At 42.3% G+C, this 24,533-nt stretch overlaps 1 protein-coding gene across 2 annotated transcripts in view; it reads left to right on the top strand.

Annotated features, from left to right (window-relative positions):
- The window catches only part of TSPAN12 (tetraspanin 12), a 300,631-nt gene that overhangs the window by 24,997 nt on the left and 251,101 nt on the right, over positions 1–24,533 (top strand). The window contains exons 1-2 of one of the 2 annotated variants that reach the window (XM_069229858.1): positions 2,120–2,240; positions 22,444–22,581. In XM_069229858.1, the coding sequence (XP_069085959.1) occupies positions 22,516–22,581 (66 nt within the window). In that variant the 5' untranslated portion in view covers positions 2,120–2,240; positions 22,444–22,515. Of the gene's footprint in view, positions 1–2,119; positions 2,241–22,443; positions 22,582–24,533 lie in introns of those variants that run through there. The other variant, XM_069229859.1, reaches the window with a different exon arrangement.

Below are 24,533 nucleotides of genomic sequence, written 5' to 3'. Positions count from 1 at the left end.
TTTAATACTTAATTGTGCTTTGCTACATCAGGCTCCCAAACCAAGATATCATCTTGGAAATACAACACATTTGTCAGCCCTTGTAATGTATTCTGCATTACACGCTGAAACACTGCAGACTCGGAAGCTAATCCAAATGGCATGTGCACAAACTGAAAAGCACCTTCTGGAGAGATGAATAATGTAAAATGTTTTGGCATGCAATTTCACCTGGTGATAAGCAGTGGAAAGATCTAGTGATGAAAAACACATAGCATCCCTTATATTAATTAACATCTTGTTTGTGCATGGAAGCGGATGTCGGTCCACCCAAATGCACTCATTTAGGTCCCTGAGGTCAACACTTATTCTGATTTTACCATTTGCCTTCATCGCTAAAACCCACCGGACTTAACCATTCCAAAGATTCTATAGGCTCAATTACCCCTGCTTCACATAATCTTTCTAGTTCTTCCTTCAATTGCCTTCTCAATGCTAAAGGTAAATTTCTGATCTTATGCGCTTTGGGAAGGCTGTTTATCTTTAAGACAATTCTGTGCTCACATTTTCTAAGCAACCCAATTAATTAGCAAATAGTTTGGGTATTTATTGCACCAGAACTCTCCATCAAAGATTTCTCTGTTACCAGTCAAAAGTACTTGGTCACAATGGCTAGGATCTAGGACTATGCCTAATGTTTTTTGTTTCTTCCACCCCAATAATGCTTTTCGTTTTTCTACCACATAAACCATGGCTTTTGCCACTTGCCCTTTTTACTCCAGTTTGGCCTCAAAAACACCCACTAAAGGTATTTTAACACCAGAGTAACTTTCCGGTTGAACATCAGGAGCAACGAGATCTGCGTTGGATGTTCCATCCCATAATGCTTGGTTAATGATAGTGTATGGGTAACACAAATACGGTGATTATAGTCATTCACGACTGATATTTCAAACTCGCTATCATCAGACACATTTTTATTCAAGCCTTAACTAGCATTAGGCACCGTTTCTTGTAGAGCATTTACATTTCCGTTGACATTACGTATACCTTATTTACACATTCTCGAAAATGCCTATTCCTCTTACGTTTGAAACATTTCAAGCAGGACAAAAAATCAGATTCAGCCATGTGGTGCGTGCTTCCACATCAATAACACTGGCGTTTATCAGATTGATCTTTATATGATGGCTCGGTGCTACCACTATCTCTCCATGATCCAGATTGCTTTTCAGTTTTCCGTATCAAATGAATATTATCAGTTTTAATCTTATCCCTTGTTTGCCCTTCGTTCAGCTCCTTCCTTCACATACCTAGATGTGTTCTCAATAAGTCTAGCGATCATTATGGTTTTGTCGAGTGATGGATTCTTTAGCCCCAATAGATTTTCTTGAATTTTGGTACAGTTTGTTCTATTTATAAACTGATCTCTCACAATTTCTTCATATAAGTCTTTAAACTTACATGTGCTAGCTAACGTTCTTAACACAGAAATGTACTGCTACACACTTTCACCAGGCTGCTGCGCTCTTGAAGAAAACTTGTGCCATTCAACTACTATGCTTGTTTTTTTCCACAAAGTTGTCCTCTAAAGTATTCATCACCTTTTCATTCTCACCTTGTAGCACTTCATCAGGTTCTGAAAATTCATCATCTTCATTGTTCTCATTGCTCGTTGTGCTAGGCAAGGTTTTCAGTACTTTTCTCCCTTCTACACCCAAATTATGTTTCAAAATTGCTAGCTTCCACTTTGAGTTAAATACGTCCCCGCCTACTGCCTCTAAATAGGACTCAAGAGCCTCCTTCCAGTTTACCAATGGCATTACGGGATGACCTGGATTTTTCAAAAACTTGGGGGGAGGTGTGATTGATTGCATTTCCATGTTCACTATTGCTACACCCTACACAGTAAATATTAATACTCATGAGTTGCTAAAATTTTAAGGATAATAAAAACTGTTCAACCGTAATGGACATGTAAATAACACTAATAATAATGCGTACTATATTTTGACTAATATAATAAACTAATACAATAATAGGCACCGTGGTCTGGTTGCAAGTCCTCTTTCTATAGCTAGCACGCCAGATATGACTTGTTCTTCCTTAGTGTCGATTAAACTCTTACTTGAGTGGAGCCTCCTGCTTGCAGTGGGCTGTGGTCAAGAAGGGAATGTGTTTGTGCATCCTGAATGGATTGCCTCACACCTGCCTTAGTGTTCCCTGCTACGTGCAGTGTTAATTGCCAAGGGAAACACAAGGTAAGATACCTGTATGCTGCTGCTGCACATGACCAAAAGTATCTTGATTGGCAACTTGTGCTTTACGCACTGCTCCTAGTACGCGTCTCCTCAACAATGTTCGCGCGCTGCCCCCTACATGCACTGCCACAGAACAATCACCGTTTACACGCGTTGTTCTTTGCACACAATGAAAGTTTCATTTAATTGCGGTCAGGAAATATTTTGTGCGTGATCTTGTTTTCATTCAGCTGTGGCCGCACAACCTCTTGTGGCATGCAAGCGCTGCTCCCTGTGTGCCTTGTCCACACAATCAGCAGAGCTCGGGCTACACTACGCTTTGCTTAACTATGTATGTAAACGCCAACTTGTCCAAAAACAAACATTTCCTTCTTGCCTGGAGGATCTGTAGGATATAGCTCACGGTGCTCCACAGCGACGCCGCAGCAGTGAATCAGCAGTGCCAGAATCTCTCTGTTAATGTCAGTATCACTTATCTGCCTGTCGCACCATGCAGCACCAGAATCGTTGATTCTTCCTTCAGAGGTTGACTCGCTTCTCCAGGATCCCATCCTCGTTGCTAATTTTAGAATGATGTCCGGGCCGAATTAGGTATGAAGACTTTATTCAAAAGCAAACCATACACACAGCCAACCCCTGTCAGATCTCTATCCTCTTGTTTTAGAATCTTCTTCATCTCTAAGCAGTATTGGAATTTCACATATGTCATGCTAATAATTACAACCAAAACATAACAGGATAACCGTACAACAGCACTTTTTGGGCTGTAGCAGAGACCTTAAGGTATTTGTCCAAGCCATTTCCCTAATACTCGACTGTGCCTGCGGGAACAGCACTGTGCCTCATAGATCGCCCTCTCTCGTTGAGCATACCATTCCACCCCTCAGCACCAACAGGAGAGGGTGGGAGGTGTGGATGCCTTTCAGAGTGTTGTAATGTGAAGTTTGGCCACTAACAAAGCAATACCCAGAAAAATTTGATCAGCCCTCGTGCCCCCATATTTATCTAGGACCCCCAAAAGAATAACCAGAGGGGATTGTGGGACCTCCCAACACCTCAGAGAGATTACCCACCACCGTGGACCAGAACCTCTGAATCTGAGGACACAACCAGATCATTTGGTAGAAATCGCCTGGAGTGTCACCACAACGAGGGCAGGTAGGATTAGGGAGGAGTCCCGCACAGTGTAATCTGGCTGGAGAGAGATAAGCTCAGTAGAAATAATATGTTTGTATCATACGCCGTCGTGAGGAGATGGTGATGGTCCTAGTCGTCATCAAGGCATCTCTCCTGTCATCATCCTTGAGAGGGCCCAACCAGTCCTCTCAGCGGGTTCTGAGTTGGTGCAAGTCACCGGGGGCATTATTATTCAGTGTTCTGTAGATTAGGGATATACCACCTCTTCCAGTGCCCACATGAGGAGTTAGGCCTCAGTTGTACTGAACTCCGGGAGAGGTTCTGTGCAGGAAGTGTGTGATCGAAGGGCATGACTTAGTTGGAGGTATTTGTAGAATTGCGTATGTGCAAGCACGTAGGTGGTCTGGAGCTCCTGGAAGGACCGCATTTGTGTCCCTGACCAAATATTGCCCATTAAGATCCCCCTTGCCAAAGCTCTTCAGTGTCGCCACTTCCCCCAGTCAGGTCCCTGCCAAAGGGGTGTTTGTTGCGTACGGTTTTTGACCTATCGGGTGTGACGTAGGGTGGGTGTTCAAGCTAGAAGAACCATTTTGGTCCTGGAAGCGGTGCCTTGAGGGATCAGGTAACCATATAGCATAGCAAGTGTTAGGGGGAAGGTCGTCTAGGAGAGTTCAAGCTAATAGGCAAGGTCTGACCAGCTGCTATTGAACTAGTCATGGATGACAAGAAGGTGGAAGGCCAAGTAATAAAGATATATATTGGTCATTCCTAGTCCTCCATCATGTGGGCCACGCTGGCAATGGTGGAGGGCAAGGAGATGTCGGGACCTGTGCCACAGAAATGACATCGCCACCCTGTCTAGGGCCCAGATCCTTGAAAGTGGCAGTAGAAGTGGAATATTTTGGAAGATGTATAAGAACCTCAGGAGGATCATCATTTTATACAAGGTGATGCAGCCCATAACGTTCAGAGGAAGGGTCTGCCATCCAAAAAGGTCGGCATTAGCCTTTTGCTCTATGTGCATAAGGTTAAAGGACCAGGCAAGCTTGAGGTGAAGTATTTAAAGTTGAGACAGCGGATGGGGATGATGTCTTGCCAGTCAAAGCAGTCCCAGGATGGTGCTAGGGGTACTAAGACTGACTTGAAGGGTTTATTTGGATGCCAGGGTCTTCCTCAAAACATTGGAGGATATGAAAACATCAGGGACTGCCAGTTGCTGGGTCCGCTAAGTAAAGGAGGACGTCGCCCGCATATGCGGCTATACAGTCCTTGTATTCCTCCCTCTGTCTCTAGCCATGCAAGTGAGCTTCGTACAGGACCTGTTGTGCTAGTGGCTCGATTGCCAGGGCAAAAAGGATGGGAGTTAGGGGCAGCCCTGATGAGTACCCTGTATGGGGAAGCCTTGAGAGAGAGTACCATTGATCTGGACTCATGCCGTGGGATTAGAATAAGAGCTTGGACCAGTCTACAGAAACTGGGGCCAACCCCTGTCTGCTGCAACACCATCTGTAGATACCCCCAGTCCACTTTTTCAAATGTCTTCTCAAGGTCTCTGAAAAGGAAAGTTAAGTAGGGAGACAGAAGATGACTGTGGGCCAGAGCCACATGGAGGCGTCGGATGCAGTGCCTTGTGCCATGAGTCGGCATAAAATCGCATTGACCCGGTGTATCAAGGTCTGGAGAGCTCGTTTAAGGCAATGGGCTAGCAGCGTAGCGAAGATCCTTACTTCCTCTTTGATGAGGGAGATTGGGCAGTAGGCGGCACAAGACGTGGAAAGAAGCTGAGTCAGTGACAGTTTTTAAACATAAACTTAAAAATATTTAAAGCTCCACTCTTCTTTTGCCATGGCAACAATGCCATTAATGAATTAAGAGGCACGTCAGTTGTCATGTTCACCCAAATGGAGCCTTAATTCTTACATGGAGCACAATTATAGTCTGTTTATATCAGATACAAGAGAGGTGCTCAAATAGCACACACCCTTATCTCACAAAAGTCAGATTGCTTTAAAATTAAATGAGGAAAAAGGAAGCACAGTGAATACAACATTTGCCAAGGATTAAACAATTTGATTACCCCTGGAAATAACTAAGTTTTCTTATTTCATATTGTTTTTTCAGATTATTTTTATGTAATTCTTAGTGCCATAGGTTAGAGTAAAGGTGGCAGACAGAAGCCACTTTAAAGCTCGGTTTGATTTGGGCTCAAGGGTCAAAAAAGGACCTTGAGCTGAGCCAGAGCCAAGCATTTAGCTCAAGCTTTCAGTTTCTTGGCCAGTTTTGTTTGCAAAGCCTATAGTTCTCACCTTTGGGACCAATGCCAATGGTTTCTAGCCATGCTGAATAGCCTCCTCCATTTTGTGCGGCATGGCTAAAGGAAATAAACTTAAAACAAGCATTGGCAAGACCACTAGCTCTTGCCTGTGGAAGAACGGTTGGCTTTGCCAATGTGTTTCATCTGTGGTGTAGACCAGCGTGGCTGCTGTTCAGCTTGCCTAAAAGTTAGTAGTATAGAGAAGAGTGGTGTGGAATGGAGTGTCATAGAGTGGAGTGTTATAGAGCGTTAGTGTCATTGAGTGGAGTGGTGTAGACTGGAGTGGAGGATTGTAGAGTGGAGTGGTGTACAGTGAAGTGATGTAGAGTAGAGTGAACTAGAGTGGAGGGACATAAAGTAGAATAGTGTGTCATAGAGTTGAGTGGCACAGAGTGTCATAGAGTGGGGTGGCATAGAGTGGTGTGATGTAGAGTGGAGTAGAATGGAGTGTAGTGGGGTGGCGAAGATGCAGCTGTGTAGAGCGGAGTGGCATATGGAGTGGAGGGGTGTAAAGTGGAGGGGTGTAGAGTGGAGGGGCATAGAGTGTGTTTTCTTATGAATGTGCTTATTCCATTGTCCATTCCCTTTGAATATGTTCAGTTGCCTTCTTTAAGATTGATGTTGAGTGGGTATTGTATGAATACACAATTATTTAACCTCACTTACAGAACGTTCAATAGTGATGGCTTCTGGAGTACTGCATGCTTCACATCTTTTGTACAATGACAATGAATGAGTTTGGTTTACTACACACACTCACAGTATGGATAAGCCTTGAATACCTGTAATGTTTTCCAGAATTGGTGAGACAATTTTCAATTGCATTTTACCTATGTGGATTATATGTTGCTGTGCATGGAGGAGGGGTGATGGCTGGAAGAGGAGGTGGTCGCGGCTGCTGCATCACTGCAGGGTAGACTGCTGATATCAGTGACTAGCCTTGCTGTTCCTCTGAAATATTGGACTGGCCTATTAGGCACTCTGATACTGCCAGATTAGTTGACTGGAAAGTGTGTGAGTAGGATATCTGTTCAAATCGAACCTCGCAGGGTTAAAAAATGGCCCCCACACTCGCCCTTTCATGATGGCCCATCTCGCAGCCAGAGTGCCCGACTGGGCAGACCAACACTGCTCCTTAGTCCGTTTAACATTTTGTGATCTAATATTGTTTAAAATAATTCTGTTCTTCAAGCATACAAGTAGATGGGGGCCTGGCTTTTGCTGTCTCTACACTATCCTACCATTGGTTTGCGGAAATCCTGCTGGAGCCATTGTTTTGCTCAGAATCAGGGCTTGGTTGTGGCATAATGTCATGTAGAGGTGGCACTTCAACACACAATTTAGGAATTTGATGCACGATTCCAAACTGCAGCTGTATTGTGGTGGTCTCAGCACCTGCTTTTCCACTTACAGCAGCAAATTCTGCAGTGCCTACTTGGAGATCTTGGGACAGCATTGTTGCAGATGGGTGTGTATCAGTTTTTGTGGGGTGCCTGTGCCACACCGATAGTTGGCACCAAACTTGTATCATCTCAGTTTCATTGTCCTCCTACTGTAGTTTGTTTCCAGAGCTTCAGGTCTTACGCATGGCACCCTGCTGCCTCTTTATGGAGTTTACCATGGTGGAGTGGTTATGTGTGGCTGCAAGCTGATGATTTAATGGATTTGTTTGGAGTATGTCCCCTGGGCTGCAATATGCATCTTGAACTGCAGTGATTTCCTCATCTTTTTATCTTCTTGCACCTAGCTCTATTTCTTGCCCACCATGAGGAACTTGTGCTCAGTGTAGAGCATTTGGCATCTGCTGTGACTTGGATGCTTCAGATCCAACCTTCTTGCTCACACTGAGCCTCCTGTGTTTGGGCTTTGACTGTCTTTAAACTTTGTGTACCATCTGGCCTTCTGGTGGACTTCTTATGCTTTAATCTGTTAGAGTTTACCCTTCCTTTGGAGCAAAAACAGTCATACAGAATGGTTTCAACAGGCTATAGCTTTTGTATTTATGACCTCTTTAAAGGGTGTTTCCAAAAACGATGCTAGTCTCGTCTATGACACCCGTTACCTAACGCATACTTTCAAGGTGGAAGTGAAGTGTTCTCTAGTGCTGACACAGATCTTACTGAACTCAGAGTTCCAAGCAAAACTCATGTTTTTTAAACACTGTCCTTACGTTTTATGGGAACTGACATTTGCAGACAGAGTATCCAAAACAATAACCTCAATTTTGTCTGTGTTCAAATTCAGCACACTATCTCCTAGCCAAACAAATATTTTGCATACAGTTGATATGATGTTGTCACATTCATCATTGGGCCATTGGTCTGAAGATTAAATAGCATTTTGTCAGTGTAGGAAGTTATGTTGCATATTTGTACAGCTCATTAAGCCCAATTATGGTCACCTAAATGTGCTGAAGGAGTAGCAGATAGAAAAGAGGGAGACGTCAAAAAAGAACTCAGAACACAAGTAATAGGAAATGAAGAAGGAGACGTTTGGATAGAGTGGGTATGCCCCCAAGACATTATTATCTCACTGGGAAGAACAATGTTGTTTTATAGGTAACTGATCTTAGCCATCTGACCAACAGGATGGGAAAGAAGGAAAAACAGAAATGACAGGTAGCAGAAAGGTTCAGGAGAGGTAGGCAGTGATTCTGATTTAGCCCCATCACCCCTGTTAGAAGCCACTTTGATGTCTGTGCCATTCTTTCTGAAAGTACTTTATTACACTGCTACTAAGCATTCCTTCTCTCTCCCCAAGAAGTCTTAATTAAATTAATGATTTCTTTCTGGCCACAAGAATTCTAAAACACATGCCAAAAATCCACAGACTTTAAGTTGTACCAGCTAATCTTCATGCACGGTTGCCAAATATTGGAACTAACTGTATTAATATTAAAAAATGTTTCTGTTACTAGTGTTCTTAAATATGGTACAGGTTTGGGTATCAGTTCTGTGATGCACTTCAGTAAAATGCTAGTGGCAGTGAAAGTGACACCACACACCATTGGACCACCAATCCCATCACATGGTTGAAACATTCTTCTGGGTGAGGATAACTAAATATCTTAAAGTTGTTTTCTGGAGCTTGAGACAAATGCAACTGTCCCCACACACAATGCCTGACATTTTCACTCTTAAATGGCCTGTTGGCCCAATGTGTATTAAAATGTAACATGTCCATACATTCTGTTAAAGCTCCTTTAGGAAAACCCTTAAATAGCATAAAGGATGTTTAGCTCACACTAATGTTATAAGTCTGTTTGTGATTTAAAGTTCATTTTTATCCACATGTTGCTCAGAAAAGGACTCTTCTTATGCAGTATACTGCAACAGTGAAAGGAGCCACAACAAGTAATGTTCACTTTGATTCTAAACATTGTTCAGGCTCCACTGTACAAAGTGTTACCTCCCCACCCTGAAAGGGGGGCCTAGTTGTGCCCATAGATGAAAGAAATGTAGAAAAAGTAAAATACTTAGCTGATTGGGAATAGCTGAAAGAATAGCTGGAGGATGAACATATTGAGTGAGAGGTCTAGGATCACAACTGAATGTGTCACCTTATGAATAAGGTGGAATGTATGTATATATGGCCCGATTCACAAAGGTAAACTTAGACGTTTGGTCTAAAGTTAGACGTCTACGTTTCCTACTTTGGTTATTCACAAAGGGCATTAATGAGTAGTATCTTTAGGCCCACACTCGGGACAGATGATGTGCTTAGATAAGCACATCATCCGCATAGTGCTATTTTATGATGGGTACCTTGGCGGTCCAAGCCGCCATAGGACTCCTCCATTCTTGCTCTGCAGGCTAGGGGTTCAGCTGCGATGGCGAACAGCAGAGGCGAGAGGGGACACCCCTGTCGGAGGGAAGGAGACCTCATGAGTTCATTATTGAGTCATTATCCTCCTTGGACATAATCACAAACATAGGCATCTAAGCAAGCTGTAACCCAGAAAAGGGCTCTCTTGTAAAAATCTAAAATTGTTAGGAAACCCTCAGTGAACCAGAACTGGTGAGCTGTCTATAACCTAATACAATCCTGTGGCATGGATCTTGACTTTGCACCTTAGTGCTGTTTCAATTTTAATATAAAAATTTGTATAGGTTCTTCCCATGAATGTTTTTTTCTGTATACCAATCACATTTTAAAATACTGAGGTAAACATACACCTGACTGCTTATGTAATTGTTCAAAAGGATGACACATTGATACATTCTTACAGACAAGTCTACTTATTTCTGCTAGGTAAGGGGTTCAGAGATCCTTCATATCCATCAGGACTTAAAATATAGCATCTGACACCTTACCAACTGTGCAAAACAACCTTAGATCATCCATGTGTTACAAATGCACCTGTGGATACAAAATACATAGAGGTAGTGACAGAGTGTCACAATATACAGTGTCCACACACTTGTAGTTACAACAAACATTTTAAAGCTCATGTAAATTTGAAGTTTGAGTTTCACTGCAGAGTTATCTATTACCTTGGAAGGCTGAACTCTGCTAAATACAGGTGGAAAAATATTGTCAAGCATACATCTAAAGCATACCTTAAATGTAGGACATTTAAAGGTGCAGAAATGTTTCGAAGGTGATAATGAGAAGGATAACAGTGGTGCAGGGATTTCAAGCAAAATTAAGAAAAAGAAGCGAGGAATTGGGACATCTGTATCAAGTAGCAGATCAAAGGAAATTCAGTTGATTAAATAAAAATGCAAACTGAAATCAACAGACACATTAGAGTCCAAAGACATGTCACAAGATATAACTAGTATAAACTGGAATAGCAGTTTAGTAGATGTCCTAAAAGAAAATTATCCTGATTATTGCACCCATTTAAATGCTATTGTAATGACATGGTGAAAATTGGCAGAAAAATGCTGCTGGAATTTTGTACAGCATTCCTAATTCCCACAGGGATTCCCTGCTTGTCAGGGTGGCCCTGGTTGGTGGGTGGGGGGTTTGGGTGTGCAGGAGGGACTTGAATTACTGAAGTAATCAAACAGTAGTGTTGAGGGGCTAGTGGTGTGGGACATGGACTGGTTCCTGAGGTGTGCTCCTCAAGAGTATCAAAGTTTATGGGTTCATATGACATTAATGACTAGTTGTGGTTCAGTCTTTGGTACAGTATCCATGGAACCTGGGACACTGCCGACACACTAGTTTTTATTATGAACTGGTGCAGGGTCAACCAGGAATAAAAATCTCAATATTTCCCAAAGTGAATTTCATACAATAAGAGTTCAAACAGTTCACAAATCAGAGCAAAAAGCCTGAACTGACCAGACACACCATAAGGGCCTTATTATGACATTGGCGGTCCGTGGACCTGCAGTGCTGCAGTGGCAGTTTGATTGCTGCACTCAAGGCGGTCCAGCCGCCACATTACAGGCTGACGGCAGTCAGACACTTGCTCAGCCACAGCGGTGCTGAGTTCAGCACCGCTGTCTTGAGCATGAGTCCTGTTTCCATCAGCCATTCCATGGCCGTTCAACCGCCATGAAAAGGCACGTGGAAAGGCTGTGCTGGGGGCCCCCCTGCCAGCACCCTCATAATGCGCGCTGTCTGCTTTGCAGACATTGCATAATCGCTGGTGCTGTTGTGCTACAGTATTGGCCTTGGCTCTCTAAAAGGAGCTGAGACCCATACCTTAGCACTTTTCCAGCTGAGCCAACCATCAGGAATGACATAATATGATTTTCCCGTCGGTCAGCATGGTGGGAACATCGTAATGCGACTGGTGGGGAGCTAGCGGGTGTGACAGCTGCCTCCTTCCTTGCGACTTTGGCGGTGGGGTATTTCCAACCACCAAAGTCGTAATGAGGCCCTAAGCCTTTAGAATGAAATAGACTCTCCTCGGATAAGCAATGTTACTTCCTGCTTCCATATATTTGGACAGGTCAAGCCATAGCATGCTTAGAAACTAGCTCAGATGAGCCTGTCTTATCCTAAACTCATGTGGTGGCGCAGTTGCTTGTCTATTTCAGGCACAGTCATCTGGGTTGAAGATCTTCCAGGCAAGACTTTCTTACTTAAATCACCCTAAGTGCAGTTTTTATCTGCGCATCATAGAGTTCACTTAGTGCTTTTTTCTGCCAATGTCAAGGAAGTTCCTCTTCTAAAGCAGTTCGTCTTCAAGTTAGAACAAAACAACAGATCATTTCCAGTGCCCTTGGATTAGTCCCCTACATGTATGGAAAGGGATGGTAGGAACTACAGTGTGGTCCTAATCAGATGCCTCTTAGTGCTGCAGTGCTTCTTCTGAATACAAAACAAATACACAATAGTGGCTCTCAGGATGTTCATATTGTTGGCAAACTCAGGGCACTGCCAGGTATAAGGTATATCATGATCCATATCCATATTTCCAGACAACTAGTACTCCACACTGTATGGGAGAAACCACACCACAAACTTATCAGAGAAAGGCATGGAATCCTAGGTGGATTCTTTCTTATTATTTCTTGCCAGTCAGCTGCCAGGAACACACAGAAGATGAATACAGGTATCTATGTTGGGAGTGTTATGAGGTGAAGAGTCTGAGTATGTATGTGCAGTTACTAGGGAGAGATGAAGACAAGACTTCACACGTATCCAAACTAGTTTTCACCTCTCATCAGTCCTTTGACTATAGATTTCAAAGCTTTGAATGATGTGAATGTGGATTCATTAACTCTTACAATTGGGTGTTAAGGGGGGTGGCGGCTGGAATATTTCTGTAGAAAATAGATTATGCCATTTCCTTCTGACAACCTGCTTGTATCATATTTGAATAATAAAAGTTAGGCAGCTAGAACAAGAAACTAGTTTGTGGGGTGATTTCCATATGAAAACCCTGGGTGTGAAGACTATCATAAAACTTTGCCTCAGTTGATTGTAGAATCCTTTTAAATGGAGTTCAAGAAATTCAGCCAAAAAGAGAAGAGCATGGTGTTAAAATTTTAAGCTGAAAGCATCCAGGTGTGGACAACAGCATGCACTAGAAACTAATACAGTTGACACACAATAGGATCGGATCCAGAGTCTTTTTAAAGGGAACAGCTGAAGTACTGAACCTAAAAGGACTGGTGTCTGTAGGACGGTACAGCTTTTCAAATTGTAACCCCTTTATGTTTGTTTCACTAGCTGGCATATTTTGGCTCAGCTTTAAAGTGCACCTTGACACCCCAAGGCCTTGATGCATAATGTTCATAAGTGAAGACTGTGAATTGTGAGGAACCTGCATGTTTCAGTAGTAACCACACCCATATTGCTGTTCTGCAAGGCTGACAGCAGCCTTCAATTGACAGTGAGTTTTTTAAATAGTAACTGTGTGTTTCTTAGCCTAGGAAGCAAGTGCATCATGCTCACTACAATTCTAATAGACAGGGGTCCTAGAATTGAAGAACCAGCCCTCTGATTTCTAGAAAGGGTGCTAAATTCAACCTTATGAACTGGGGGCTATTTGTTTTCCGTAAGCAGCCCGGGTCATCTGTCAAAGAATTGGCCTTCCTCTGAACCCAGATAAGAATCCTTGTGGGAGAGAAGGGAAGAGAGGGCAGTGTGGACAGCAGTCAGAAAAAGACTATAGGGATGGCCTAATATCTGTGCTCATATTCCCCAGGCCTTCTTCTTCATCCATATTCTACGGGACTAGTCCATTGTGAACGTTCTCCTCTTGTTAGCTGTTCTGGAGCCACTCTTGCACCGAAAAGAGTTCAGCAGAGGGGGGATCGAGTTGAGGTGTAATTTCTCCTTGAAGTGGACAGGGAGGCCCTAATTAGAAAGGGCAAGACCATGGGTAGGCCTAGGGAACAGATAGAGACTCTTTTGAACCATCATGGATCCTTTTGCTGTAAAACATGGAAAATGCTGCTAAAGAGGTGATGATAGAAAAGAGTGGAAACTTAGCTAGGATAGACTTAGGGCCACACTTGTAGTGACGGTCAGACTGCCAGGGGACAGCCGTTCCTGCCAGGAACACACTGTTCCCGACAGGGTGTCGGCGGTCTGAGTTGTACTCAGCCACCGAGGCGCTGAACTCAGTCCTGTCTGGCTGATTACAACTCACCTTACCACCAGCCTCTCCATGGCGGTCACCCAGCCATGTAAAGTCTGGCGGTAAGCGTGTGCTAGGGGCCACGGGAGGGCATGGACAGTGCAGAGCCCCCCCTGCCATGGGCAGTGCAGGGGTTACCATGCTCAGCAGCCTCAGAATGCGCACTGTCTGCTTTGCAGACAGTGCGCATTCCAAGGATGCTAGACGGCCTCCTGTGCGACGGCATTGGACTGGGCTCCATGTGGAGTCGATTCCAATGCAGCCGCACAGTTTCCACTGGGCTGACCAGCGGGAACCTCCTAATACGGAGGTTCCTGTCAGTCAGCCCTGTGGAAACATTGTAATTAGCCAGATGGGGAGACCGCTGGCACCGCAGTGGTCTCCTCACGGCGAGTCTGGCGGTCGGGTTTTCCGACCGCCAGACTCATAATCAGGCCCTTAGTATTTTACATTACCCATAACTTAAAGTAGGCTGCCCAGTCCCGGAACTGAACTGAAACACTACTGGATTTTGCAGATGTCAAGACGATAACTGATGTTGAAGTATCCTGGTTGCCTGAGGAAGGGCTGAGGACTTCAATCCTGCTTTCTCTTTGTCTCAGAGCTCTGTATCTTGCTTTTACAGGTAAAGGAATATGGATTCCTGAAGTCCACTGGGAGATAAAAGGCAAAGACAGATAGGAAAAGGAAACAGCACGGCATTTGGTATTCGACTTTTGATTCTGGCCTTGCAGAAAAGGTGTAGAACTATTTCATCCCGCGAATTCATGATCTGGGTCTGCTGGAAGAGCTCTTGAACATTTGTGAGCAACTGCAGCATTTAAAAAGAACTTAGTAAACTTATGATAAAGTTGGGGATTGGGCATTTTTTGGACTCCAAAGGACTGCAACAAGGTGAGAAGCTTACCTGAAAAAGATGTGATCTCGGTGGCCACTTTTTCCAGGTTTACTCATCCTGTACCTTTTGTACATGTAGTTTGAGGCTGCTGTGGGACTGTAAGTGTATGGTATCTGACCTTGTGATGCCCTACTCGGCAACAGCAGCACACCGTGCCCCAATGAAGGCTTTTGAGCTCTGAAAAAGTTTTTAGTCCAGATGTAAAATTGTTGACCTAGATGAATATTCCTCACTCTCACGTGATATCAGCTCCATTAACCGGTTGGCTGAAAGCGGGCCTAACTATCGGTCCTCCATAGTACTGCACCAGGGCATAAATAGAGACTCTACCTGCCTTGTTCTGTTGACTGTTCGATATAGAATGTGCACTTTCCTGTCTGGTTGACAGGTTCACCATTATCATGGGTCTCTGCACACCTGCAGCCAGAACATCTTCCAACTGGACATGAGGAAATGCAGGAAGTTAAGCAGTAGTGAAGAGACCTTTTCCACCCAGAATATTTTATGGCATCCCTGTATCCATCAGGGCTGTCCTAGCTATCTTCAGCATAGGAGCTGAAGGCACACTTCTTTAAAAAAATACACTAGATCACAACACGGGAATCCTCTTGGAAAACAGCCCCTGACTTAAGTTAACTTGGGCCTATTCACAAAGTTAAATTTATATGCATATATTTACTCCAACACATTATAGTAACTTCACTACTTTTGGATATTCATCATTTCAGAGTGTAAAGTGGCTACAGAATGTAGACCTATGTGTCCCCACCCCCTGAAACAAGGGGCTGAAGACACACTGACAAGTGTAAAGTTACTAGCAGGGAAGTGGAATTCCTATCACCCAACGCCCAGGACGTCTTGTTTGGGGTCAAGGGCAACAATTGTTTATGTTTACTTTGTCCTTGGGACAAGTAGGCCCAACCCTCTGCAGCACAAACCCTTTGGCTGCCTGTTTACAGAGAGTGGAACTCTCTGCAGTTGAGGTAATGTGTTTCCAAAAGATAATGCTGTTCGAACTTGTATTTATGGTTCATTATTTGAAAGCCTTCATTATTAGGGTGAGTGCTGTAAATAGATGTTTTAAGGTCACACTTCACTACTGACGTTGGTTCCAGTACAAAAAAAAAAAGTGTATACACATGTTTGAAAAGTTTAGGCTATGAGGCTAAGTAAAATGCTCCCAGAATGCTCTCTGATTGGATGCAAATGAAGTGTCATTTAGTAAAATGTGTTGATGCATGCTAGTATTTCCCAAAAATATTTCTAATGGAAAATCAGTGTAACAATTTTCAACATGATTATGGGAAGCATGACAATAAACAAACACTGACAAAGCCAACTGATCTGACATATTTTTATAAGTCTTTTAGTTTCATCAATGTGTGTCTTGTTTTGACATGGCTTTTCTAACACTTTATTGTTGTGGGAGCTACCAGGCCCTCAACACTGTAACAAACACTGGCAAAAAAACAAAAAAACGTTTTTTAACTCTAAAAGCACACGTTGCCACCAGTGGCATAACAAAGGCCCCGCAGCCGCCCTCCAGGGGGCCCCTTCAGCACAGCACCTGGCCTGAGTGAGTCTGGAGAGGGGGCTCCTCCATGTTCTTTGCAAAGGGGCACCCTCCAGTTTCGTTACGTCACTGATTGCCACTGTAGTTCCTGACACTGAACAAAACTACTTTGTGTGCCAATATGCTCCTTGTGGAAGAGCAGAATGCGATCACTCACAATAAAGCCAGCCAAAAGAGAGAGAAATATAAGTTTAATAAAAACAAAATGTCTTTGTTAACACCAGACCTAATTAGGGACCAAGACCCACATGTAGGTAGCTTTTTGCATGTTGCAAACAGCGACTTTCGCTGTTTGCGACGTGCAAAAAGCACATTGCGATGCACAAACCCAATTTTGCGATTCGGTAACCTGGTTATCGAATCGTAAAATGGGTTTGTGACTCGCAATTAGGAAGGGGTGTTCCCTTCCTAATTGCGACTCGCAGTGCAATGTAGGATTTTTTGTGACCGCGGGAGCAAACCAATCGCAGTTTGCACCCATTTCAAATGGGTGCTAACACTTTCGCTAAAGGGAAGGGGTCCCCATGGGACGCCTTCCCCATTGTGAATGTCACTGTATACATTTTTTCAGAGCGGACCACTGCCTGCTCTGAAAAAAATAAACGAAAACGTTTCATTTTTCGTTTTTGTAATGCATCTCGTTTTCCTTTAAGGAAAACGGACTGCATTCCCCCCCCAAAAAAAACAGCTTTATTGAAAAGCAGTCACAGACATGGTGGTCTGCTGTCTCCAGCAGGCCACCATCCCTGTGAGGGCCGCCATTCGCAAGGGGGTCGTAAATTGCGACCCACCTCATGAATATTCATGAGGTGGGCATTTGCGAAGCCCTTGCGAATCACAGATGGTGTCAGGGACACCATCCTATATTCGGATTTGCGACTCGCAAATTGCAAGTCACTCTGACTCGCAATTTGCGGGTCGCAAATCTGAACCTACCGACATGTGGCCCCAAATTCTTAAAGAAAGTCACAAAAGTGCACCCATGGTATATGTCGTACCCCTATAAAATATTTGTGAACTCTATTTTAACATGGGTAAATACGATGTGTAGATTTGCTCATGTGAAAATCTATTGAGCATTTGCAAGTTCATTTTCCCTCCAGCCACTTTCTTCCCAACCCTGGAAGAAGTTCTAATTCTGCCATTGTCAGGAGTAAATGTCCAACCTTTCTTATTATGGGAAAATATTAGAGAGAAGCTGGTGAAAATCTTTAAAACATGCAGGTTAGTAGGTTTGCAGACTCAAAGGCATTCCAGCCCTGGAACTATTGCTTACTGCTTCCTCCAGCCCCAGTATGCAGATCTGCAGAAAGGTGGCAAAATAAGGAAATTGCTACAGTAGGGATTGAAACTACAAGTATTCAAGCCCTACTAAGGTAGTAGCCCTGGCATAATCAGAGAGGCTATTATCAGAGGTCTTACATAATGAGATTGCTGCCATAATTTGTCGCCACACTACATGGCACCAAAGGGACGAGTAGATCTTTTTACAGGACAAGTAGATTTGAGAAGCAACCTGTCCCCTGGACAAGTAGATATTTTAATAAATTCCACACCCCTGTACTAGTATAACGTAGATGGAGGTTTCCATTACCATGGCATTCATCTCCCAATGCTATAGTGTTGGGAGAAGTAAAAACGTTAATTAAACTTTATAAAACTTTAGTTAAATATTTTAAAGTTATATATTAAATGTAAAATCATTTTTTAACCTCTAACAAATTATAAGAGCACTATTATTTTAATAGTATATTCAAATTAATTTACATAAATATTAATTGAAGTCTAAATATTTATTTACGGTTTATTTAAAAAAATCCACCTACAGTAAGATTCTTATTTTCTCCCCATATTAAAATAAAAGTAGAAGTAAAATGTTTATTCAGCTTTACAAAATTTTAAAAGCAATATTTTAATGTTAACTATTAATGTAAAATAATTCACGTTTTTTAACTTGGAATATTTAAAAAGGTTACAGCAGTATAATCTTCAAAGTATTTTGAATACATTCATTTCAATATATGTAATTAAAGTTTAATTATTCTTTAAGATGTACTAAAAAAACAAAGTTAAAATTAGTTTTAAGTTTCAAAACGTTTGTTAAAAATGACAATAAAGTATAATTTTTTACCTAATATGTACATTTTTTAACATTAAATACAATTTCAGTATATTTTTTAAAAGTTGAAATGCCAATTTATTTCAACATTATTTCCTTCCTCCATTATTTTCATTGAAGGGTGTTTCAGTACCTTGCGTCACCATGGTGGCCTTGCGCGCTGACCTTACTCCAGTGCTTAGCTGAAGAACAGTTATGACTTTTTTGGACACTTTTCGGCTGTTCTAACTTTATAAGTGCAGTTTGTGACTAAGAAGGGGCTTATTCTTTTGTGGGCGGGTATATGTCCCTTCCTGATTCCCTCTCTTACCCTTCTCATTTTGTAGAAATTGCCCAAAAATAAGATAGTGGGCTCTTAAAACCAAAAATGTCAAACTTGATGCTCATTTTCGAAAACTTTGGTTTGTTGTAGCTACACATTCCCAATAAGGTGGGTAAAGCCCCTACCCCACAAAACAAACTCATAACATAGCATTTAGGAATGACTCCACCTTGATATTTTTGACCTGATAATAGGTTACATTTGAGACCGAGTTAAACAAATTTAAAAAAAAAAGATGAGCGAGATGCTTTCTTTATTCTTCTGTTGCGTTCTTTGAAGGGTGACAAAAGTTACAGTCAACCCTTGTTTCGCCCTATATAGCGCACAAGCATGGGGCATTCTCAAGGCAAAAAATGTCATGTGAAAATATGGTTAGATTTTATGGCAAGGTGGTTCAAAAACTGTTAGCTAAACTCAAGGTGGTTTCAATTAAAATAGTTGATTTTGTGTGGCAACTTTCACCTTCGGTGTGCTGCTTGACTCAGCTACCTCAACCAACCCTCTCTTTGTAATCCCTACCGCCTGCGTTTTTTTTTCCTCATGTCAGAGCTTTTACAGCGGTGCACATATGATATAAATGAGAAACTAATCTTTCTTTTCATTAGAAACCAGACAAAGCTGGGTTTCTGTTGTGCCAGGGGTGGGCCCTAGAATCTTAGCTGGGAGTGGGTTTATTTTGTGTTCACAGTTAAGATAATAATGAAATAGCATTTTCATATAGTGCTTTATATGCCAGTTCTGCTGTTTGTAATCAGTATTCTCCAATTTATCATTACACTTCTAGTCTCTTAGTGACCTTGGAAGTATGGTTGGCTGAATTGTATATGTGAGGATCTAAACTCATTTTAGACAAATCACCGCAGATGTCTACGGCAAGTGCCTAACTCACTGCATCGCACAGCCAGCTTATATACATTGTTACTTCAGCACAGAGTAAGCTCAGGTGAACCATTCCTATTTGCTGCTACACTGAGCAGCTGTTTCCAACAGATGGCAAGCCACAAACTTGACTATCTGGCCCAGGAATGATTGGATCACTTTGTAATGTTCGGAAGCTGCCAGAAATCCATATGTTTGTCTTACCTGTCTCTGGCCTGCAATGAAAGTGCTGTGGAGAAGACTGCAGCTGCTACCCTGAAACAATAATGTGAAGTTCGGCCCTGCTATGGAGAGGACCTGCTTTGATCTAACTTAAAAGACCAACACTGCAGCAGGTGCAAACTATTGCAGAGGTCTGGTAGATGACATCCACACACCTGTTTAGAGAAGATGTGAGGTTGCCAAGTTATGACTAGCCCTCTCAGAGATGTTTCACATTTTCATTTTTGAATTTCTCCCCTATAGTCTGCTAGGCTAAGTTGAAGAAAGAGTAAAGTGTGCACGCAAAATGTACCCCCACCTATAGAGGAGGGAGGCTACCCCTACGTTAGACCTCACCGTGGGGAGATTGATGGCAGTATCAATCAATTAGAGAGGTGCAGGTCTTTTTCTGTACATTAAATCTACATAGTCTTGTTAAATGGCGACCCCTCAAGCAATATCAATTAGAACAAATATCCAAATTTTTATTAAATTGCACTGTAGTTATAATGCAAGGCAAATCACCATTGCTTCTGTTTCGATATATATATAGATCAATGATTCCTAGCCTGTGGTCCCAGGACTCCTAATGGTCCGCAAAGCCGACTTAGGGGGTCCTCAACTGTTTTACAAAATTAAATAATATTAAAATCAATAAATTAAAATTAAAGATATATATACGATTAAACAAGCAAAATTGAAAACCTTTTCCATATTTAATTGTGAATTTAAATATTTCACTGCATTGGTTTGGTGTATACTTGTTTTTGTATTTTGTTTTGAGGTTCAAATCACAGAAATTGGTGAGGCTGGGGGTATCCGGCTTCCAATGATTACTCAGAGGGGGGTCCCCGGATTCCAGTAATGATTCATTGGTGGTCCACACAAGTCAAAAGATTAAGAACTGCTGATCTAGACGATCACTGTAGGAATGAGATTATAGTTTTAATGAATGTAAATGATTTACCAACTATTGACATCTGTTTAAAGCATTCAATAAAATAAGAGCTCTGTTCCCTTTTATCATTTATTAATGTAGAACCTGAACCCTTGATTTGTTTTAGTCTTTTTTCACTTTACCTACCTGTACCTACCCAGTTTATATTCCTGCAGTGAATTGCTGGTTGGCACGTCTCAATTGGGAAGAAAGTGGTAGTGATGTGATACATACCCTAGTTTATGTAAAATTCAGGTTACCACTAATGTGTAGATCTGAATGTTGCAGTAGAAACAACATTGTACCCACCATTCTCTTTCCCAAATGACCATGCCAAACAGGTCTATAGTCAGTATTGACAACACATTATTATGCTCTATATGGACATCCGAGAGGGGAAAAGGAGGAAGGGTTGTGAGAGAAGGCACATAGGAGATGTTGTTCAGTAGTAGTCAAACAGACTGTCTTGTCAAATTGAGTATCCCGTAGGGGTCCTGTAATCTCTCTCACGGGTAAGGGCTCTTTTCCACTAAACAGAACACAAGACTACTGTTACTCTCCGCTCTTACACCAGTTTCAGTAACATGTATTTGTTTTTCTTTTACTTGCATTTCATAGGAATAGTGACATTCTATAGAAAATCAAAAAAAACAATGACAACTCTAGCAGCAGTTGCATTTTAGTAAACCTTCAATTTATCAGTGGCACTGTATATTTATTTTTCTAGTACCAAAGTAATCATTATGGGACAAGTCATGTTCTGACGTTCTAGACACAGTTGCGAATTCTTGAAAGAGTTCCAAATATGTGCAAATGTTTTTGAAGTGATTGTGCAGAAGAAATTCCAAGATGTGCCACAAACAGAAAACTTCAGAGAAGATCGACCTTGTGTCTGTCTGGGCTTGTTTTTTATAGGCTGTAGGATTCTTGAATACGCCAGTAAATCCTCAAATCCTGGGGGCCTCAAATCCTGCTGTTAGTACTTGAATAACGCCGTACCCTGCCTCAGGATATACTGTCACAGCCTTTGAGGTGCCCGCTTGGGGACAGGACTGGCTGTACTGGTGATAGGGCGCCACCACTGGGCAGCACACATGTGAAATCCACAATGCTGGGTGGCTTGACTTCTGCCATGACAGTACGGACAAGATCCTGAGCGGCAGTATCTTGAGCAAAAGGTAGAATGGCGGGGGGGGGCAATAATGCCCAGGAACAGAGGTGGATGGGAGTGGGGTGAAAACCTAGGGCAAGCCATGACAGTTTACCTATGGCTAGTAACAGATGGTGCTGGTTTCACATGTCCCATAAGTGCTATCACTAGTTTGTAATTGCTGAGGTCAATTGGGAAAAGAGCACCTGAGTGAAAGCACCATTTGCCTGTTGTTGCAATATTTTCTAAAGTAGGTATTGTCTCTTCCTATAACTTGTAACAAATTTCCCAGCTTATGAAACCCAGTTGACACCTCATCACATTGTTTCCATCCAGCACAGTTATTTGTTATACTCAGGAGGGCACCCACTCAGTTAAAAACAATAAAATCATTTCAGCAATGCGGAGGCCAAAATTACACATTTTATAGATCTGTATTACTTTGTTTTTCCATCTTTGCCTCAAAGTGTTACAATATCTGCCATTTCTAATTTCCTGTCTTTCTTTTTACTGTTACATTATCTCTCATTGTCTGCCCTGATAACTCTTTAGATCTATTGGTCTACCTTTTATGTGTATAAGTGATATATTACTTTTTGTGCATTATATATATTTGTTTTGCATAGGGCTTTACATTTCCAATGAACTTTAGAAGAATGTTCTGAAAGGATGGAGAAGCTCCCCTTCGACACCTTACAATGGCCAGAGAGGACTCTGTGAGATGCCTACGCTGTTTGCTGTATGCTCTTAATTTGCTTTTCTGGGTAAGTCATATTTTACTTCTTCAGGCAGGTGGAAAGATCCTAGCTTCTGTACTGCACTTCCAGGTTCTGAGCGATTGACAGCAATGACCAGCATCCTGACTTTCCGGAGGAGTGATATTATTTCCAAGCCTGGTCTCCCCTTCTGTCAGTTTTCATTTTATTTCCTCAGATATTATACATCACCTCTATTTAAGTGATATATATGGGGAACGGATCAGGTTATAGCCCTCAGGAATACCCATGAACTCTGAAGCAGATGTAAGGGCAGAAAAATTTTGACAAACGGAGATAGAGGTTCCCAACAATCCCTCTTGTATTTAGGTTGTAGAATGGTGGACCAATTAACAAAAGATATTTTACCTACTGCAGCAAAGGCTTTTTTGTATGTATGATCCCATCTTTCTGACAGAAAGAGCCACAAGATGAAGAGATGTCATAGATACTCTCCATAAAATAATAACAAACAGGAAGACCTTTAATGTTGAGGAGGCCCATTGCAACTTTCAAAATCTGCAAAAGTTCTCCGGTGGAGCCCACCATAGACACATGTTTCTGTCTGTGGCGAGGAATAGATACAGTGATGAAGCAAGCACCTTCTGTGAGTGAGGGTCTGAGAGCCTTCTTTTACTAAAACCAGTTTAGTAGAGCATCTAACCAGTGACATGTACGACCGTCCGTTGACAGATTTAGATTTCCATCTACATTTGATGGCTTAAAGTATCACCTACTAGTCTGTGTACACATAACAAGAAGAATATACTCCCACCAATTAAAGGTGTTCTTTCCTCTGGCACCACTTTAGTTTTGGAGAAATCTGTTCTACAATGTCATCAAACTGCGCAGTTAGGCATTCAGGGCTACACTCTATTTTCCTCACACTTGGGTTCTCATACTTGTGATTAGAAAGCATGACCACTGACATGTATATCATACATGTATATCATACTGTATAAGTCAGATGCTGTGCCATCAAATAGATCACCAAGGGGTTCTAATAACCTTCGAATATTCCCTCTAATATTCTAATAATGTCCAAGAAATTACCCATACTCTTTTTTTAAACAAATATTATTGCTTTGCAGAAAGAAGACACTGGTGAACCATTAAGGCATACCATTCACAGTAATCGAATAACATTTAGCAGATACAGAATTTGATGCAACAGTCCACCCCTGGCAAACTCAGCATTCCGAGTCCTCCCCAACTCAACCCACATCCCTTCCTCGTGCACAGTGTGGATCAGTAGCATGCCTATAATTTCCCAGCCCATCCATCCAAGAAGCAATGTCATCCAACCTGTGTCGAACCCTAGGACGGCTAATCTCCGGTGGCATTTTGTCTCGACCCATCCCTCTGTGGAATGGGTCAGGGAGTTTGTAAAAGGAGAGATTGCCTGTCTGAGTTCTTCCACTAACATCACCCAAGCCATAGCTCCATCTGATGGTTGACCAATCCGGCAGGCTTCCAGGGCTAAAGAGTCCCCTTCATAATCTGCCAATCTCAGTAGTTCCCTCCGCTGTGTGAGCACCTGGGAGCCTGAGGTGATTTCCAACTGCGGGTAATCTCCCGTTTGGCCAAGATAAAGCCCAGATCCAGTAATTTATTGGATATTTTCGTTATCGAAGTGTGGGGAAAATCACTTAACAGGTAGTATGGAGGGTCCCTAGGTGCATCCCTTTCGACTGGCTTTGATAGCGAGTCCACCCCCTCCTGCCAGAAGTTGAGGGCAGCTCCAAACCATATGAAAGAAATCTGCCCCTAACAGGTCACATTTTTGGCATCTAGTCTTGGTCAAGCTAAGCATTCGATTCAACCTGTAAGGGGTTAAATAGGCTCTGTGTAAAATGTAAAAATTAATTAATTTGAATCTAGTAGTGCGTTATTTTTTAGGTATTTTATCTAGCTCCGTGTCCCATCTATCATCATAAAATGCCTTGCCTATATCAGTTTCC

This window comes from Pleurodeles waltl, chromosome 4_1 (assembly GCF_031143425.1).
Source record: "Pleurodeles waltl isolate 20211129_DDA chromosome 4_1, aPleWal1.hap1.20221129, whole genome shotgun sequence".
In the NCBI taxonomy this organism is placed as follows: Eukaryota; Metazoa; Chordata; class Amphibia; order Caudata; family Salamandridae; genus Pleurodeles; species Pleurodeles waltl.
Note: the sequence above shows the minus strand (reverse complement) of the source record. Positions and strands in the feature narration are given on the sequence as shown.